Source organism: Lygodium microphyllum, chromosome 2 (genome assembly GCF_053477565.2).
Source record: "Lygodium microphyllum isolate KBCC chromosome 2, Lygodium_microphyllum_v1.1.10, whole genome shotgun sequence".
Taxonomy (NCBI): Eukaryota; Viridiplantae; Streptophyta; class Polypodiopsida; order Schizaeales; family Lygodiaceae; genus Lygodium; species Lygodium microphyllum.
Genome location: NC_141136.1, coordinates 17,704,466 through 17,725,015, shown reverse-complemented (window position 1 = coordinate 17,725,015; position 20,550 = coordinate 17,704,466). Strand labels below are relative to the sequence as shown.

The following is a 20,550-nucleotide window of genomic DNA, read 5'->3' as shown; positions in this document are numbered from 1 at the left end:
CTCACCATAAAGCATTGCTTCAGCTAAAGAATGTAGTATGGCTCAGGTTTAGAGGCACATATTGTGGACAGGATGTAGCCATTAAAGTCCTGAGACCAGAGAGATTGAATGAAGACTTACAAAGAGAATTTGCTCAGGAAGTATATATTATGAGGTATTATCCTACACCAAGCTCAAAGTCTCCATAGTGGGTTCGAGTTTTAAATTAGAATATCATGGTGTAAGTGTTTTTCACAGTGGCTTGTTGCTTGTGAGATGAAAGCTATTTCTACATTGAAAGGAGTTCACGCTCTGCACTAATATAGGTTTGTCAAGAATCAAAATACAGCCACTGTCTCACTCTTGCAGCTTGGAACTGGTCTGCAATCTTTGTATTTGTTGAGATGGAAGTTTCTGTATAGTTGTACCAAACAATGGAAAAAATATATGGTAGCCAAAATTACCTCTTTGTGCACCTCAAAACGTTGCAGGCTAGAATTGGGAGCTGGTTCTGGAGTCAGGTAGAACTTTCAGCAGAACTGTATCTCCCTGAGGACAGCAAGAAATCAAAGGTCAATTAAATCCATATCTGAGTAGAATGTAGTGCCAAGCCTGTGTTTCTGTGGAAGGAAACCATGGTACATCAGCATTCGCTGCTTATTGCTGGTCTTAAAGATACTTGACAATACTGTCACTTGAAATGTGTACTGAGATTTGTTGTCTTCTAAGATGTCTTGTTCAATCTTTATTAGAATTAAGTTTTGAACTTCTTACAGAGTCATTGGTATTAGAAATGCATTTTTCGAATTGGTTTCCTGTTTTGATTGTGTAATCCACTCTTGATTTATCCAGGAAAGTTCGCCATAAGAATGTTGTGCAGTTTATTGGTGCATGTACTCGACCACCAAATCTTTGCATTGTAACAGGTAGAAACTTTAAAGTCTGTAAATATCTAAAGTTCTAAAGGTCCATGTGTTTTAGACAGTTGTTGGTAACTGTTAAGCTTTTCTTGGCTGGTGGTCTAGAGTTACATCGATATACTGAATGTTATACTTCTCAGGTCTGGAGTTAAATCGTCATTTTTGCTTTTTCTTGAGAGCACATCATTAGTTGCTGTTACAATGTATTTAACAAAACCTGCATCTCTATATGGACAGAGTTTATGTTTGGGGGAAGTGTTTATGACTATCTTCACAAGCAGAAGGGGGTGTTTAAGCTGCCAACACTTCTTCGAGTTGCAATTGATGTATCCAAAGGCATGGACTATTTGCATCAGAGTAATATTATCCACAGGGATCTAAAGGCTGCAAATCTGTTGATGGATGAGCATGAGGTGTGCTTCAGAATTCAATTCGACTATTATCATTGAAGTTACATATCTGTTTGTGGAATACAGCGGGGATGGGTTGATGGAATAGTTGTCAAGGCTAATTCTTAATGAATTCAGGGAATGCTAATAATAAATGAATTAACAAACTTTAGGTGTTCTTCTGATTTTATTAAAGTTGATTATTGTCATAAATTGTGGAATCTCAGGTCGTTAAAGTTGCTGACTTTGGTGTTGCTCGTGTTCAAGCCCAAACTGGAGTCATGACAGCAGAGACTGGCACCTATAGATGGATGGCTCCTGAGGTATCTAGGGGCTTATTGTTGAAGGTTTACTAATCTTTTAAGTGCATAGGTTTAAAAACAGTACCTTGTCGTTTCATGCTTTTGGAAAAAAGGATATTAAATTCTGGACCTTGTTCTTTCAAGAGGCTAGCAAACTTTTCCCCCTTGGTGAAGAAAGTCTCATGTGCTTGACATGAACATAACAATAATTTAATCAAAGCAGTTTAGGTTGACCCCAAAAAAAGTTTCTTATGGGCATTGATCTAGTTACAATGGTGAGCTTGGTCCTGTCACAGCTTCATCATCAAGAGTAGGAATGGGATGAGGTATGGTACAAAATCCCAAGGTCTTAAGCATCATCGGGCTTTGGCTTGCAAAGGGAATATTTGGAACCATCCAAATTGCAGGCATCAGGTTGGTTAGGTAGAACAGGCATAGTAATGGAAGTGCTTGAAGAAATAGGCAGGCAAGGTGTGAAAGCAGTTGTGAGACAGGGAAGACGTGGTATTGTCAATACAGAGTGTAGCTGCTGAAATGGCAAACCTGGTTGCTTCAAAAAGATGAACACAAGGCCTTGGGATGGAGAAGAAAACTAAAATTGAGGAGAGATCACATAGGCACCAGAAAGCAGCCTTGCATTGCTTGAAACACATATCCTTGATACCTAATTTACTGAAAATACAGCACAGCTAGCTGGCACAGGTGAAACACACCTTCTGCAGCTTCTGCAAGGCAGGGAGGACACCAAAACAAAGTTCCAGAGGTGGTCTCTATTGCTGGAATCTTGAACTCAATACTGCCCAGGTGCAGCAGCAGCAAAAATAAGGCGTTTTCTCAGCTGAAAATTGCTTGAAAACAAGGGTTGCAGTTAAAAATGTAGTGGTAGAAGCTGACTGCAGCAGTTGTGACCTGTGGTAGAAGCTGCCTGCAGCAGTTGTGAGCTGTTCTACTAGAGAAATGTACACTCAGAACAGTGTAGGAAACAACAAAATGCCAAAATAGCTGGCTTGTGACAGCAAAACACAGTACAATAGGATAAAAAGAATTGCTGACACCATATGCATTATTTTTTCATATGGCAATCATGCACGCGAGTATGGAAGTGTGAATGGAGTATGATTCAGACCTCGAGGCTAAATCATACATCGCCCTAATTTTTGTTCAAATAATGAATAGGGATGTAATTAAAAGTAGTCACTTATACTACGTTGAGTAATTTAATCAACAGGCCGAGCAAAATCTTGAACTCATTTTTCAACCATGTGAAGTCTTACATTCAGATTGGCTCAAGAGTTGAGAGTCAATCATTCATTTTCTGAAAAGAAAATTCACATATCAATGGCATTTTAAGACTGAAGACTCAAGAGTCTAGACTAGCAACTGCAAGTGACATAGACATAAACTCCAATGTCATTGCCTTAAAGGTGACATGGTAGATTATAGGTAGTACATACTAAAAAAAGACTAAATAAAGTTCAACCTATGAAGTACAAGCAGTTGCCTATCATCATGGGCATGATACACGATCCTCCCCTTTAGCCTCATTATCATCTTGACCATCATCATTCTCCTCATTGTCACCACCACCACCACCACCACCATTCTCTTCACCCTCATCAATGTGGTAGGTTACCACTAGTGCTTAGTGTTTGGGACAGCAACTTCCAATGCCTCCCCCTGCATTTCCTGAATACAAGTAGCTATCATTTTCGTTTTCTTTGTCTAGCATCTCAAGGATCACCTTAACCTTCTCCCATCCTTGTTCTTTGATTTTTGAGACAAGATGAAGGTTAGTGTGGATGGAGACGAGTTCCTCCATTTTTTTGGGAGTAACTTATTTCTTCTTTTTGTTTGGATAAGAGAACAAAGAGCAAAGGTGCTCCAATTTCTTTGAGTGTCTTGTGAAAGAAGCTTGATAGCCAGTTGGCGCAATGTAGGGGTGCATGCTCTAAATGTTTTCCACCATCTCACAAGTTGATGCATTCTTTTCTTATCTTTTACAAGAGGGCATGCAAATCCACTTGATTCTGACTTATACATCTAGATCATCCCATAAAACACCCTGCATAGCCACATCATTATTAGTATCTTTCAAGCACAGTCATCCATCCTTCAATGACTGCTTTGTCACTATCTTGCTTTTAGCTCTCCATGTAGGATGCAAAATATAGCTTGTAGTATGTGATTGGTGCATAGTTGGCAAGGAACTTGTTTCATTAACTTAGAGAACTTTGTTTCATACCTATGTCTTCCATAAACATACAAAACATGTATCTTATAACTTACTTTGTTTCATACCCTTGTCTTGCATAAACATACAAAACATGTATCTTATAACTTAAGAAATAAAGCCAAGAAATAAAGCCCTATTCCAAAAAATGTGTTGCATTTTTGTAGCAAACATTTATCATAGATTCATTTGACATGCTGATATGGATTATTATTAATGATTGGCGTTGATTATAGGCATTTTGTTTGAGTTGTCCATCTTTAAAGTTGATGATGATAATGGATAAATAATTAATAGTATTATGTGGAATGTTCATATGTAGGGTAGAATCATGAATTGTGATCAATCTGTGCTTGCTATGTCACACAAGTCATATTATATGTATATAACATGCTATAATTTTTTTCCACTGTGAGTAAAACCTGTTTCTTACATTTTACAAAACTTGTACGAAAGCTATGAAATATGTTTCATACCTCCCATTTCAAAAACACATGGCAACTATGGATCAGTTAGCTCATAAACCAGCTCCATAGTGGCTCCTTCCCTTGTCTGCAAGGTGAAGAATCTTCAAGAGGTACACATTTTCAGAATTTCCTTTACAGTTTTTTGAATAAGAGAATCCCAAAATAATACTAGCCATATGCATTTCATTTGCTTGTGTGACAACCTCTCTTTCTAGTCCAAGCTTCATTGGGAACCATGCACCATAGTCCATTATAGCATCTGTCATCTAGTAGGTTTGCCAACATGATGAACATGTAGATAGAGCATGATTGGGCTAGGTTCTCCAACTCCTTACTTTAATTATTTGTGGGGGTTGGTAGTTTGGTATGGAAAATAGACATATTTTGTCCCACCTTGTTTCAATGTTGAAATGTTGATACGAGGCCAAGACTATGTGCTTGTATGTAATGAACGTGGCATTGGCTTTTGCCAACATAGGAGCAACCCAAGAGAGCTGGCCCATATACTCTGACCAATATCCTTGAATAAAAGTTCCAAGCAATGACAAGCAAATCTAGTGTAAAATATACCAGGCCAGTGTTGCTTGATCAATTGCCCAACTTGCACACAATTTGCTGCATTATCCATACATACTTGCAGAACATTTTGGGGCCCAATTTCATGATCCCCTCTTTTAGAATCTCATATATGTTTTTCCCCAAACTTGTATTGGCCACTCGTATCGATTGCTTTGATAAAAACAAACCCATGTATAGAAGATGCTATGATATTGATGATAGGTTTGTGACGAGTGTCACACCATCCATCATGTTGAGCGTAATCTGCTTCCACGTCAGCAGTGCCACGTGGTAGTTTTGCCATGTGGCAGCAGTCGGATTGTTCGCCGACTGCAGTGTGACCAACTGCAGTCGGCTGACCTGGTTCTTTTCGGGACATTTTCGAGGCATTCTTTTCAGCCTTTATAAGGCTGAGTTTCCAGCAGACTTCTACACTTGTATCTGACAGATTTCAGCTTGCTGGTGACGGAGACTGCACTCGGGGCTGACGGAGATCAAGGTCCTCGAGGTGCAGACATACACAGATATTTTCTATGCACTTGTGTATAATTCTGCATCCTTATACAGCATTCTTCATTGCATATTTTTTGCGTTTCACTGTCTCTTTCTCTCTCTCTCTCTCTCTTCTCTCTCTTCTCTTTGTTCATTCTTTGTCACGGTCATTCGCTTCCTCATTGCTTCACTTTGACATGGTATCAGAGCATTGAAGGACTGGACCTATGTGAAGAGGAGTTTTCAGTGCGACACAAGGCTGCGTTTTCAGTGTTCAAGTGCGAGCATGTGGGTTGCGCATTAGAACAAGGCTGAGGCGAGTGTGGGCATGTAAGAAAAGAGAAGATTTGCTGAAGCTGCTGCTGTTTTTTTGTTGTTAGAGAAGGAAGAAGGCTGCATTTTTGGCCTTCAAGTGCAGATTTTACCTTTTCATCGCCTCCGGCGGGTTGAAGAAGGTTCGGGACGTAGAGGCAAGAGACCTAGCAAGCTGCGTTTTCATAGTCAGAGGGGGTTTCTTTTGTGTTTGTATAGGCATTGTAGGTGAAGATGTCTACTGAGACTGACGGAGTTCCAAGCGATCATGGATTGGGAGGTGCTTGTTTTACCAGCTCTTCCATCAGATCAAAAGCTCGATGGCAACAATTACCGCATCTGGTGTGTGATGATGTTGGCCATATTGGAGTCTTACGATTTGGCGGAGCTTGTGATGGAGGAGATCAACTGGCCCTCGGTGAGAGATAACTCTCTTCAAATGCTCGTGCGGAGTTGACCAAGGCCCAGCCTCATTGGGACAAGTTGAATGCCAGGATTTGTTTTTTTCTTTTTCTATCTTGTACAACAGTCATGATAGCCCATGTAGAGCACTTGACGGTGGCTCGGGAGATATGGTTGGAGCTTGATTAGATGTACAACCGGATGACTCTTATGAAGAGGGTTTCTTTGGAGGTGCAGATGCAGACCCTGTCCGTGAATAAGTCTTCTTCGCTTCAGGAACACATCAACAAGCTTCGATAGCTTTAGATGCAGGTTCAAAATGTGGGGAAGGTCATTTTCTCCGAAGGCATGGCGATCGCCTTATTGTCCTCGTTGCCGCTATGATTTGGTACCTTTTATTCTGCTCTTATTGCTTCAGGGCAGGAGTCGACTCTTCGTTGGGAAGAGTTAGTTCCAATGGTCTTGGACCAAGAGGAACAATTGAAGGGACAGAATGCTTCAAAATTGGAGACATTGATTAGTCAAGCCTCTCAGAAGAAGGGGAAGGACCAAAAGGAGGAGGAGAACCACAAATCCAAGAAGGACAAAGTGAAAGAATCGACATGTCATATTTGTGGTAAGACCAGCCATTGGAAGGTGGTCTGCCTCGATAAGGACAAGAAGGACACCAAGAAGAAGGACACGGAGGATTCTGGAGTGGTGGCTTCACCCTCATCAGTTGCTTTTCTACACTTAGTGGTCAGTGAGGACTCTACACCAAAGACTTCTGATGCTTCGATGGCAACTCCCCAGGCTCAAGAGTGGATCGTGGATAGTGGTGCCTCACGGCACATGACTCCTTCGACAGTTTTTGTTGCCCGTTTGCGACCTTCGCGTGGGCAGATTCTCATAGGATACAGCTCTTCTATGTTTATTATTGCGCGGGGTGAGATGCAGCTGATTCCAGATGGACGTGGTGGTACCTACACTTTCGGGGTGTTGCATGTGCCAGGTCTAGGGTATCATTTGCTTTCGGTATATAAGATTTGTTCTCTTGGTCTCTTGGTGGAGTTTGAAAGTGATGCTGTTCGAGTTCTTGATCGTGGATCGAGGAAGGTTCTCTCTTCAGGGTATGAGGAGAATGGCATCTACAAATTGAAGTTTTTTTCCGCTCTTACCTCTCTTCTTCTTACCTCTCAGACATAGTTCGAGCTGTGGCATGCTCGGTTTGGCCACCTGAACTATGAGTATCTTCGGAAGGCGTCGCAAGGATCGCTTGTTTGAGGTTTTCCGGACATAGTGGTGAGCCAACAGCCATGCGCCTCCTACATTCGTGGGAAGTAGCATAGGGATGCGATTCCCAACAAAGCTTCGAGGGGGTCTACTGTTGGGAATAAATGCCTTGTGCCTTTAAATGTGCTCGGGTGTGAACACACCCTTAGCACTTGTACTTACACATATATATCTATCTAAAAACCTAAAGGTACACACTCATCATTGTACCTAAAAATGTGCTCACTCTTTGCTATTGCTCACTCACTCTCTCTATCTCTCCGCGCACAACGAACAGCTATTGTCTTGATCTTCGTGTCTAACCCGTCACTACAAACTGGTATCAGAGTGTAGGTTTCGCGAGCTTCCTGAGACCACGGCACAAATTGCTCGAGCCACAAGGCTCGTTCAACACAGGTTCTATTGAAGACTAGCAGTCGGTTGAGGCAAGCGGGATCACGGTAGGTCAATGGACCACGGGCAGTCAATGGCTTTTTTTTAAAAATTGAAATCAGAAAATTTCAATCTGATTTACTTCCCGTTACCGGGTGTTCACACCTACAAGCACAGAAGGCAAATTTGTGTCTTGAAATTTGGGGGTTTCCCAAATTTGTGCCCGACACACATTGCAGTGTTCTCTGGACCAGAAATTGCAGACATTGAATGCGCAGGCCTCAGAAATTTTTTTGGGGATTCTCAAATGTAAGTGATATTTTTCTTGGATGAGTCAATTTCACTGAAATTTGTGCAATGTTGGCCCGAAAAATTGGGGCTTTTCCTAGATTTGGGGATTGTGATGCAGGACAAGACAATTTGTCTTAGAAATTGCAGGAATTTTTAACATTTTGCCTCTGACATTTGGGGCTTTTCATGTACATGCACAAATTGGGCTGAAATTTACCCAATTTTTCGACATTGATGCACATTGGACCCTGTGCAATTTGGGGCTTTTGCAGGTTGGGCAAAATCTATGCAACATTTGGTCATTTTATGTACATGCAGGTTGAATTCCATGCAATTTGGACATCAACACTTGAAAAAATTTGGGGGTTCTATTGAAACTGCTCTATTTTGGCAAAATTGGCCTGTTCTATGCATGACAGAGAAAATGCAGATGTGTGGTCGATGCTTTGAGCACAAAAATTTTGGGGCTTTTGACCATTCGTGTCAAATTTTGTGCCAGTGGGTACATGTACAACAGAAATTGCAGCTAAAATTGGGATTTCTCATGTAATGTGATGTATATGCCCTTGGAACAGCTGTAATCATTTGTGGAATGCTGTAGCACATGGTTTGGTGCTTCTGAAAATTTAATTACAGATCTGAAATCTGTGATTGTACGTGGTTATTTATTGTTGGTTGGTACTTGTTTGTACCTTGCTCACTTGGGTGACAGTTTTGGGCTTGCATTTGCTGTTTTTGGGTCACATTTGGGCTGAAAATCATGGCTGGCTGCAATGACAGCAGTAATTTGATGCACATAAAGAAGCTTGAAGGAGCACATAACTTTGCAGTTTGGCAAAAGCAATGCTACAATATCTTGTTGCAAAAGAAGCATGCAAAGCCAATTAAAACCAAAGGGGCAGAGCCTGCGGACATTGAAGAGTAAGATTGGGATGAATTAAATGAGCTTGCACGCTCAACCATCGAGCTATCGATTTCTGATGCCTTGCTATTTAACATTGAGGGTTTGGATTCTGCATATGCTATATGGACTCGACTGGAAGAATTGTATGCACAGAAGAGTACTGCAAGCAAAGTGTAGTGGCTGAAAAAGCTTATGGATTTGTGTATGAAAGAGGATACAACAATGTCTACTCACTTGAGTGAGTTTAACTGCATTTTGAGCCAGCTGGTTGCCTTGAAGTTCTTGATTGATGAAGAATCTAAGGCTACCAGTAATGTCTACTCACTTGAGTGAGTTTAACTGCATTTTGAGCCAGCTGGTTGCCTTGAAGTTCTTGATTGATGAAGAATCTAAGGCTACTTTCTTGCTTTGCACTCTACCAGAGAGTTGGGGATACATTCAGGACTGCTATGAGCAATTCTAATGTGATCCTTTTGTATGCTGATGTAGAGAGTGCTCTACTCACGGAAGAAATGAATCTGCAGAACATTGCATCCAGTAAGTCTTCTAGTGCTTTGCATACTAGGGGCAGATCACAACAAAAGGGCAAATATGATAGCAAGGGACGCAGTAAATCACGTGGCAAAGATGTTGAATGCCATCATTGTAGCAAGATGGTTCACTTTAAACGTGACTGCTACAAATGGAAGAAAGAGAAAGGAAAGGACAAGAAGACAGATGATAGCAAGGAAGAGAAGAAAGACAGTCAGCCTAAGAAGAGCAGTGTCAAAATTGAAGAGGTGAATGTAGTTACGCATGACACTGATAGTGGAAGTGATGTACTCTTTGTCTCTTCACAATTTGGTGCACATGTTTTACTTGCAGATACAGATGATGACATGTATACCTGGATTCTCGATTCAAGTGCTTTCTTTCATGTCACCTCTCATTGTGAGTGGTTCTCTGACTATATAGGGGGTCGACATGGTGTTGTCCATCTTGGGGACAACTATGCATGTGACATTGCAAGTATTGGCAGTGTGTAGTTGCAGTTTCAGCATGGCTCTGTTTTCACACTTCAGCATGTACGGTATGTACCTTAGCTCAAGAAGAGCTTGATTAGCACAGGGCAGGTAGATGATGATGGTTTTCATACCACCTTTGGTGATGGAAAATGGATGATTTGTAAGGGATCTAGGGTTATTGCCAGAGGTTGTAAGAGTGATACTTTGTATCCACTTCATGTATCTAGTTTGCATGACCATGTTGTTGTTGTGACCGAGCAGCCAAGTGTTTCTTTGTGGCATGGCCGGTTGGAACACATGAGTCAAACATGAATGAAAGTGCTTTCTCGTTTGGGTTACTTGCGTTGTCTTCGTTATGCCGATTTTGAGCATTGTGATCATTGTATTTATGGCAAACATGCATAGACGTCTCATAAAAAGTCTCTTTCGCTAAAATCTTCTCCTCTAGACTTAGTACATTTAGATGTATGTTAGATGCCAGGATTATCTTTAGGGGGAAAGAAATATTTTGTCATCTTTATCGACGATGCTACACGAAAGGTATGGGTTTATCTTATTCATAGCAAGGATGAAGTGCTTAACAAGTTCAAAAAATTCTTGGCATTGGTTGAAAATCAGATTGATAAGACACTTAAGTGTCTTCACTTTGACAATGGTGGGGATATGTGTCCAAGGCCTTTCAGGCATTTTGTGACAGCAAAGGGATAAAGAGGGAACTCACTGCTCCTCATAATCCACCCAAAATGGAGTTGCAGAGCATATGAATTTGACCATACAGGATAAGGTCTGCACGATGCTGTCTCATGCTGTATTAACCCATGGTTTTTGGGCAGAGGCTGTTATGACAGCCGTTCACTTAATTAATCGGTCACCAAACAGGTCTTTGGGAGGGGAGAGGGGGGGGAGAGAGTTTTCCAAGAAGCGTGGTCGGGCAAGCCACCTTCGTATTCTCACCTGAAAGTGTTTAGCTACGAGGCTTTTGTGCACATTTATAAAGAAAAACACAACAAACTTGAGCCAAAGTTCTATAAATGTATTTTCCTAGGATATGGTGACGAGGGTGAAATGGGGTATAAATTATGGGATCTTGAGAAAAGAAAAGTAGTACGTAGTAATGATGTTATATCCCGGAAAGATCGCATGCACAAACAACCTGAAAAGAGTGAGGAGATCCGTAGGGTTGTATTCCGGGAAGAAATACCTTTTGGACAGGAAAATGTGCCCCCTGTACAGCAGCAAATACCTGCTGTAAATGAACCTGTAAATGCAGAAAATGATGCTGGAAATGATCAGACAGCTATTGCCCATGATAATGAGCCACTACATATGCAGGAACAGCCAGGACAGCAACCTGTTAATACTGATTTGCAGGCTGAAATGCTAGGACAGCATGCTGAAAATGGAAATTTGCAAGAACAGCTAGCAAACAATGACCATTGGGTTAGAAGATCGTCTAGGGTTACTAGACAACCTGACAGATTTGTTCCCGGTGCAAACAATGTGACTGATTATGTCATGTTGACCAACTGTGGTGAACCATCTTGCTTCAAGGAAGCAATGGACAGACAGGACAGTAAGAAATGGTATAAAGCCATGTTGTCAGAGATGGAGTCTCTTGAGAAAAGTGACACTTGGGACTTGGTGCAATTGCCTAAAGGGCAAAAAATACTTCCATGCAAATGGGTTTACAAGATGAAGGTCACTTCTAGTTCCTCACCAAAGTACAAAGCAAGATTGGTTGCAAAGGGGTACAAGCAGGAGCAAGGAATGGACTTTGATGAGATTTTCTCTCTTGTAGTCAAGATGACTACATTGAGAACCATTTTGGACTTGGTTGCAATTGAGGATATGGAACTCATACAGATGGATATAAAGATTGCATTTTTACATGGTGATTTGCATGAAGACATATATATGCAGTAGCCTAAAGGGTTTGTTGAACAAGGGAAAGAGAAGATGATATGTAAGCTCAAAAGGAGTTTGTATGGGCTGAAATAAGTACCAAGAGAATGGTACCATAAGTTTGATACATTTATGCAATCTCAAGGCTTTTATAGAAGTCAAGTGAATCACTGCTTGTACAGCAAGAAGGCAACAGATGGCAGTCTGATTATCTTGTTTTTGTATGTTGATGACATGCTAATTGCTGGTAGGGATACTCATGCCTTGGCATCACTGAACCAAAGTATTCGTGGCAGCTTTGACATGAATGGTATGCGAATACTTAGAGGTAGATCAAAAGGCTTACTCTATCTTTCTCAGTAGGAGTATATCTTCAAGGTTTTGCAATGCTTCGATATGGAGTAGGGGAAAACAATTGGGGTTCCATTGCCTCCATATGTGAAACTAAGTGCAAAGGACAGCCCTACATTTGATGATGACAAGGCTGTAATGGCCAAGATACCATATGCTTCAGCTGTTGACAGTTTGATGTATGCTATGGTTGCTACATGTCCTGACATTGCCTTTGCAGTGGGAGTGGTTAGCAGATATATGGTAACCCCTTGGCGAGAAACATTGGGATGCAGTGAAAGGTATTATGAGATACCTCAAAGGCACAAAGGAGTTGTGCATCTGCTTTGGAAAGCAGAAGGCATTTATTGTTGGCTTTACAGATGTAGACTATGTTGGTCATGCGGATTGCAGAAAGTCCACTTCTGGATACGCGTTTACTTTCACAGAAGGAGCAGTCTCTTGGATCTCCAAGCTACAAAAGTGTGTTGCATTGTCTACTACAGAGGTAGAGTATGTGGTTGCCACCGAGGCATACAAGGAGGCTTTATGGCTTTCACGTCTAGTGGGAGAGCTTGGCATCACAGAGTTACTTGTTCCTTATTGTGATAGTTAGAGTGCTATCATGCTAGCACGGAGTCCTGTCTTCCATGCAAAGACAAAGCACATACAGGTGAAGTATCACTTCATTAGAGACTTACTTGAAAGCAAGAGCATGGAGCTTGTCAAAGTGCATACAGATGATAATCTTGCAGACCTTCTCACAAAGGGTCTTCCAACAGAGTGGTTTGCTTATTGTCGACAGATGACGGGAGTTGGATAGATATATGTATTTCAGTTTTGTATATATCTAGACTTAGCTGATTCTTTTCTCCTCTTAAGGCACATTGCCTTTAGGTGGGAGGTTGTTGGGAATAAAGTCCTCGTGCCTTTCAATGTGCTCAGGCGTGAATACACCCTTAGCACTTGTACTTACACATATATATCTATCTAAAAACCTAAAGGTGCATACTCGTCATTGTACCTAAAAACGTGCTCCCTCTCTGCTATTGCTCTTACTCACTCTCGCTATCTCTCCGCGCACAACGAACACCTGCTGTCTTGATCTTCGTGCCTAACCTGTCACTACATCTACATCACCTATGGAGCTTGTATCTACGGATCTTTGTGGCTCGATGAGGAATGAGACCTTGAAGGGGAGCTAATAGTTCATGTTGATCGTAGATGACTACAACAGGATGACGTGGGCCTACTTCTTGGTGCAAAAGTCGGAGGTTTTCTCACACTTCAAGGATTGGCTTCTCTTCGAGGAGAACCAATCGGGCTGGATATTGAAGACCTTGCGATTAGACGAGGGTGGTGAATTTGCTTCTAATGAGTATGCTCATTTTTATCCAGATAGAGGCATTCACCAGGAGTTTGCTAATACCAACACTCTTCAAGAGAATGGCATTTTGGAATGGAAGAACCGAAGTGTGATGGAGATGGCACGCGCCATGATGGAGCACTGACATACATCTCAGTTTCTGTGGGCTAAGGCAGTGGCTATGGTAGTCCACATCCTAAATCGATCCCCCACTTTGGCCGTTGACAGGATGACACCTTTGCATATGTCTCCACCTCGAGAACCTTTATCTCCGTCAGCCCCGAGTGCAATCTCCGTCACCAGCAGGCTGAAATCTATCAGATATACAAGTGTAGAAGTTTGCTGGAAATTAGCCTTACAAAGACAGAAAAGAATGCCTCCAAAATTCCCTGAAAAAAACCAAGTCAGCTGTATTTAATGTGGCGGGACTGCAGTTGCAGTCGGACAGTCCAACCACTGCCATGTAGCAAAACTGCCAGGTGGCACTGCTGACGTGGCAAGAGATGATTCTCAACACCCCCTCTTAGATCCTAGACAAGGCAGTAGACGGAGAGATGTGGAATGTCGATGAAGTAAAGCCTGGGGAAGTGCCTTCGTAAATAAATCTGCAAGATTGTCTTCAGTCTTACAATATACCACATCAATGGTCACATCTTGAAGCTTCTCCATGATGAAGTGATACTGGACCTCTATGTGCTTCGTCCAGGCATGGAATACGGGATTCCGTGCCATGGCAATGCAACTCTCATTGTCGCACCGCAAAATAGTAGGATGAGTTTGGGGGCAGCCAAGCTCCTCCAACAATCGTCGAAGCCACACAGTCTCACATGTGGTAGAAGACATAGCCCGATACTTTGCCTCAGTCGAAGATAGGGCTAGCGTGGACTGCTTCTTGCTACTCCAAGAGATAGCACCAACACCCAAGGTAAAACAATAACCTGTAGTAGACCGCCTTTCATCCACATCACCAGCCCAATTTGAATCACTCCAATCTGCAAGAACAAGATCAGAAGCACTTGTACCTGTTGGATAGAAAATCCCGAGGTCGGAAGTGCCCCTCAGAAACCAAAGCATCCTTTGAGCAGCCTGCCAATGCACCTGCCGAGGGGCACTCATGAACCCAACCAAGAGACCTACAGCAAAACATAGATCAACCCATGTGTTGAGGAGCCAAATCAATGATCCAATCAGCTGACGGTAGTGGGTAGCATCCGTCAAAGGAGAATCTGCGTGTGAAGTGGCCTTTCGGTTCGGATCCATAGGAGTAGAAATGGACCGACAATCCTCCATCTGAAAAGTCACCAAGAGCTCATGTACATATCTATGGTGAGAGATGAAAATCTCCCTCTGAGACTGATAAATCTTGTGGTCCAAAAAGAAATGGAGAAGTCCTAAATCCATAATCTCGAACTTCTGATGTAGGGCTGCCTTCGTCTCGTCGATCTTCTAGGTATGATCACCTGCAACAATCAAGTCATCAATATACAAAACAAACAACACACGACTACCCTTGGAAGTGTGCACATAAAGATACGGATCGGTTCTAAAGCGCCGATATCCCAACTTAGCTTGGAGAAACGAATCAACCTTCTCATTCCAAGCATGCGGAGCCTGCTTAAGGCCATACAAGGGCTTCTTTAACTTGTAAACCTTCCCGTCTGAAGAACCATAGCCACGAGGCCGCTCTACATAGATCTCCTCCTTCAAATCACCATTCAAGAAGGCTGACTTCACATCTGATTGAAAAACAGGCCATCTCCTATAACTAACCAAGGCAAGAACAGCACGAATAGTCACCATGCAAGCTGTAGGGGCAAAAGCATCATGGAAGTCAACACTTCGGCGCTATGCAAAACCTTTAGTAAGAAGGTGAGCCTTGTGCTTGTCTAAAGAGCCATCACTATGGTACTTGGTCATGAAGACCCATTTGACACCAATCACCTTCTTGTGAGAGGGACGAGGCATAAGAGACCAAGTGCCATTCCGCTCAATAGCCTCCAACTCGGCTTCCATTGCCTTCCGCCAATGATCAGACTATAAAGCCTTCTTCATTGATGTAGGCTCTCTATCCTGCATAATACGGGACATCAAACAGTAGTTAGAGCAAACAAGCTCCGTAGAATGTGCCTGGTGCCTCCGTGACCTCCGCGGTCCATCCTGTGGTTCCCACTCCTTAGGGACCTGCTCAATCCTTGAATCTTGGAGTGTGTCACAGGTCCAATGAGGAGGCTGGATCTCTCCTCGGCGCTCTCCATCTACTGAAGGCTCGGGTACATCCACCGGCATGATCTCCATTGGGGTAGTCGGAGGAAGAGAAGACTCGGAATCTGAAGAAGAATTGCCGTCAAGAGGCTCTGGCTCGAAAGGAACGGTTGCAAGAGCCCAACTATCCCTTGGATCTCCAAGTACAGGGTGCTTCTCACCCCCCTCTGTGGCTGGAACTTCCATGAACCGCACATCTCGGCTGGTGTAGACATCCCGCTTCATGGGATCATACAAGCAATACCCTTGGGATTGGGAGCTGGCTCGAGAGTGGATCATGGACAATGGTGCCTCACGGCACATGACTCCTTCGACAGTTGGTGTTTCCAATTCGCGACCTTCACGTGGGTAGATTCTTATAGGAGAGAGCTCTTTTGTATCTATTGCTGCACGGGGTGAGATGCAGCTGATTCCAGATGGACGTGGTGGTATCCACACTTCCGAGGTGTTGCATGTGCCAGGTTTAGGGTATCATTTACTTTCGATACATAAGATTTGTTCTCTTGGTCTCTTGGAGGAGTTTGAAAGTGATGCTGTTCGAGTGCTTAATTGTGGATCGAGGAAGGTTCTCTCTTCAGGGTATGAGGAGAATGACATCTACAAATTGAAGTCTTTTTCCGCTCTTTCCTCTCTTCTTCTTACCTCTCAGACACAGTCCGAGCGCTCAGCTATGGCATGCTCAGTTTGGCCACCTGAACTATGAGTATCTTCGGAACTATGAGTATCTCAACAGTGTGCCCTTTTGATGGGGTTTTTGCTAGGGCCAAATATCCCACCCCAGTGCAACCACATATGAAGGCCTTGTTCCATTTTTTTTGGATTTTGGGGCTGTTGGCATAATTGGATCACCTGCAATGATTTTGTCTTTTGACTTTATGGTAGGCATCCATGGACACATAGCCAAACTAAAGGTTCTTCTACACTGGTAGCTAGATCTTGTGCAGCATGCTGATCTTTTCCCTAGGGAGGATTCAGCTCCTTGGCATACGGCAATCTTTTTTGCTTCTTTGCCATGATTTTGTACTCCTTTAGTTATTTGATCTTTTGTAAAGCAAGTTTATTCATGATGGCCTAGAGCCATCTTGCATCTTGTAATCTTGTAATCTTGTAATCTTGTACTTTTTTCGTAATTAATACAATTACCTATTATGTGGGGAGAGAGAGAGAGAGAGAGAGAGAGAGAGAGAGAGAGAGAGAGAGAGAGAGAGAGAGACGACAAAAGAGTTACAAAAGTCATGGCAAAGACGCAGAGGAAATTGCCATATGCCAGGGAAGTAAGTCCTCCCGATGGAGTAAGTCAGAGTGCCGAATGAGATATATCTACCAATGCGAGAGACCTTTAAGTTTAGCAATATGTCCCTGAACATTAGAGGCTGAATAAAAAAGAAAAGCATTCCGAATGGTCCAATTGTGCCAACAGCCCCAGTATCTAAGAAAGTGAAACAAGATCTTCATATGCGACTGTGCCGGTGTGGGGTATTTGGGCCGCACAAAAACCCAATCAAAAGGGCTTAGTGAGAAACCAACCACTACTCGCAAACCGCTGACAAGAGTGACCAGATTTTCTTAGCGAGAGGGCAAGAAACAAATCGATGACGGGCTGATTCCACACTGGTGGTGCAAAAGAAACAATTGCCGTTGGAGATTCGACGCTTGGAAAGGGCTGAAGCAAGAGGAAGACCACCAATCATCACCCTCCAAAGAAAGACCTTGCATTTGAAAGGTGTCTTGTTCAACCAGCCCTCCATCTCAGTTACCTTCCACCATGACTGAGATTTACGCAATCCCCATATAGTATTAGCTTTAGTAACCAGCCATTGATGATCCTTAATCAGAAGATGATACACTTGGTTAGCTGAGGCCTTTTCCAAATTCAGCCGGCCTGCAAGGTCCTAGTCCTGCCAGGGACGATCTGAAGCAAGGGCAGGGAAGGGTTATCTGCTCTGGAGCACCATCGAAAGCTGTCCCCATAAATCACGGTATCCATGAGGGATCTTGAAAAGCCTCTTGGCTGTACGAAACGATATCAACACATTGCGACTGGCAAGGGTGGCATCTGCAACAACTGAAGTCAAGCCTAAACATGCCATGCGGTTAAATTTTGGTCCGAGCTCATGTTTGCCGTCTCAAGAAAGTAATCGCGAGGCTGCCAACAAGGTTGCGAACAATTCCAGTTGAAAAGAGTTAGTAGCTAAGCGGTCCTTCGTTGGATGCCACTGAGCCTTCTGGAGAATCAATTTCCAGGAACATACCAAATGAGCAAGCAAGGATGATAAAGGACTAGAAAACCAAGAGTTTGCATTAAGAATATGCCACTAGGAGCTCCGAATTTGGGTATTACTATGCATAAGCCCATGATCCTCAAGAAAATAATGGGCTATAAAGACCCACGGGTGATGATTCAAGCACATGGCACGAAAAAGAAACCAAACGGAGTGCCAGCATATGAGTTTCGGCATCCAAAATAGCCCCACCACCCATGCGTTTGGGGATACATGCATGCGACCAAGAAATCCATGAAATGCCTGCACGCAAGAAGTCCTCCTTCCATAACATGAAACGAATGTATTGAGTAAGAGCATTCAATGTAGTAGTAGTCCAAGGCAGCAATGGCAAGAAATGTATGAGCGTTGGCAACATAATTGTTTGAGCCACTTGGAGGCGAATATGAAAGGGCCAAGCTTGTGACTTCCAATACAGAAACTTAGCTGCCAGTTTCTGTGAAATCCACTCTAGTAGTTGCTTTGGCTGAACATCAACACCCAAAGGGTACCCAAGATGCCTGACAATGGAACCACGGGGAACTACCATTCCCTGCCAGTCCAATGACTGCAAATCTGACTCCGTGCAACTGAGAATGATTGATTTCAAAGCATTGATATGAAGACGAGAAGCATGACCAAAGAGAGCCCAAACATCTAATGCTTTGAGAAGATTATCCTTGTCCGCATGCAAAATCATAAAGTTGTCATCAGCCAAGGATTGACTAATGAAGTGCTATCCAAAAGGAAGAGACAATCTAGCCAACTAAGTAGAAGCTCCATATGAGATAACATCGAAGGATGAGTCGCAAGGGCAAAAAAGAGAGGACTCAAAGGGCAACCGTGTCTCACAGAGCGTGCAAGGACAAATGGCTCGGTAACACCACCATTCAGCATAACTTGCGAAGAAGCCGCAACACTAATGGTGTAGATCAAACGAGACATCCGAGTACCAAATCCCATAGTAGACATAAGTTCTGCAATGAAAGACCAATCTAAATAGTCAAAAGTCTTTTCCAGGTCCAATTGAATCAATACCACCTCCTGATTAGAGTGTCTTGCATAGTCAATAGCCATTTGCACATTTAAGACATTATGCAGAATGTTTCGGCCCTTAATGAAACCATATTGAAGAGGATGTACAATGACAGGAAGATGCTTATGGAGCTGATTCGCCATTACTTTGGAAAATATTTTATACATAGAACCCATCAAAGAAATTGGTCGCCAATGTTTCAATATAGACGACGAAGGAACTTTTGGAAGCAGTTTGATCAGTCCTTTCCATGAGGAAGGCATGAACCCCGTTTCCCAAACCTGTTGAAACATAGCCGTCAATGGTTTCACTAGTCGGGTAGCAAAAACCTCAAAGAATTCATTGGTGAGACCATCCCAACCGGGACTTTTATCCTTGGGCAAGTGTAACAAAACATCCATAACCTCCATCTCACGAATATCTAACTCCAAAGTAGTTTGCATGTCATGTGGAACCTGATTGCGGACCAAATCATAGAAAACTGAGTAGACATGAGTAATTTGGTCAGAAGGTGAAGGAATAGAACCAAGAAGGTCTAGAAAATAATTCCTACACATATTCACAATAGTTTGAGGATCAATGACCATCTGACATTTTACATCCTGGAGTCTAGTCATATTCTCTCGAGCAGGAGATGCATGGAGAGCTCGAAAGAACTTATGAGTCTGACAAGCACTATCTTGCAAATTCTCAGTCAAATTTTGCAATTTGGCCTGTTGATAAGATTTCAACTGAAACTCTTTAATAAGATCAGCCAAACACACAGCCAATGGCAGCAAAAATACATCATCTGGAGTCTCCACCAGTAGAGAACAAACTAAAGCCAGTAATTCCTCCGCTGCTTGTCGACGCCGCCGACAAAGAGAGGCATGATGGATCCCATACTGCCGAACAACTCGTTGCACATTAGAGAGCAATCATTCAAAAGAAGCATTGCCCTTAGAGGAGAAGTCCAATAAAAATCAACCAATCAATTGCTGCATATAACTCTGAAAGATTGAATGCTTCAAATAAGATGAGTTGAAACGCAAAGGAAGTCTATCCAGAAATTGTTGAAAAGGTGCAATGGGTTGAACAAGCATCTCAAGCTGCAGAGGAAAATGGTCCGACAAGGCATATTGCTGCAACATTTTCATTTCCAGCATCTCAAGAAGAAAAGCATCATCCTGCATGATGTACATGCGGTCCCACGGCGACCATGTAGTTGTATACTGCGCAGAATGAAAAGTAAACCCTGTAGAAGAAGGGTGTAGCCATGACCAAAGATCTTATTTAAGTTCGGCAAGAGCAAACGCATTCCACACACGGCTTTCCGGAGCGTCCATCACCGAATGCTCTGATGTGGACTGTGAAGGATCAACACACATATTAAAATCCCCCATCAAAAAACCCCGTCTGCCAAGTGACAAGGAGGTCTGCAAAGTATTCCAAAGATCCCGACAGGATAAAGGGTCATTTGGAGCATAGAGCCTAAGTATCCATAACATCTCTCCTTCAAA

General features: G+C 42.7%; 1 protein-coding gene across 2 annotated transcripts in view; it reads left to right on the top strand.

Moving 5' to 3' along the window:
- Positions 1-20,550, top strand: part of LOC148039520 (serine/threonine-protein kinase STY46-like) — a 79,964-nt gene that overhangs the window by 46,265 nt on the left and 13,149 nt on the right. For both annotated transcript variants that reach the window (XM_087691549.1, XM_087691558.1), the window contains exons 9-12: positions 47-154; positions 832-905; positions 1,137-1,312; positions 1,516-1,611. In XM_087691549.1, coding sequence (XP_087547675.1) covers positions 47-154; positions 832-905; positions 1,137-1,312; positions 1,516-1,611 — 454 coding nt within the window. The remainder of the gene's footprint in view (positions 1-46; positions 155-831; positions 906-1,136; positions 1,313-1,515; positions 1,612-20,550) is intronic.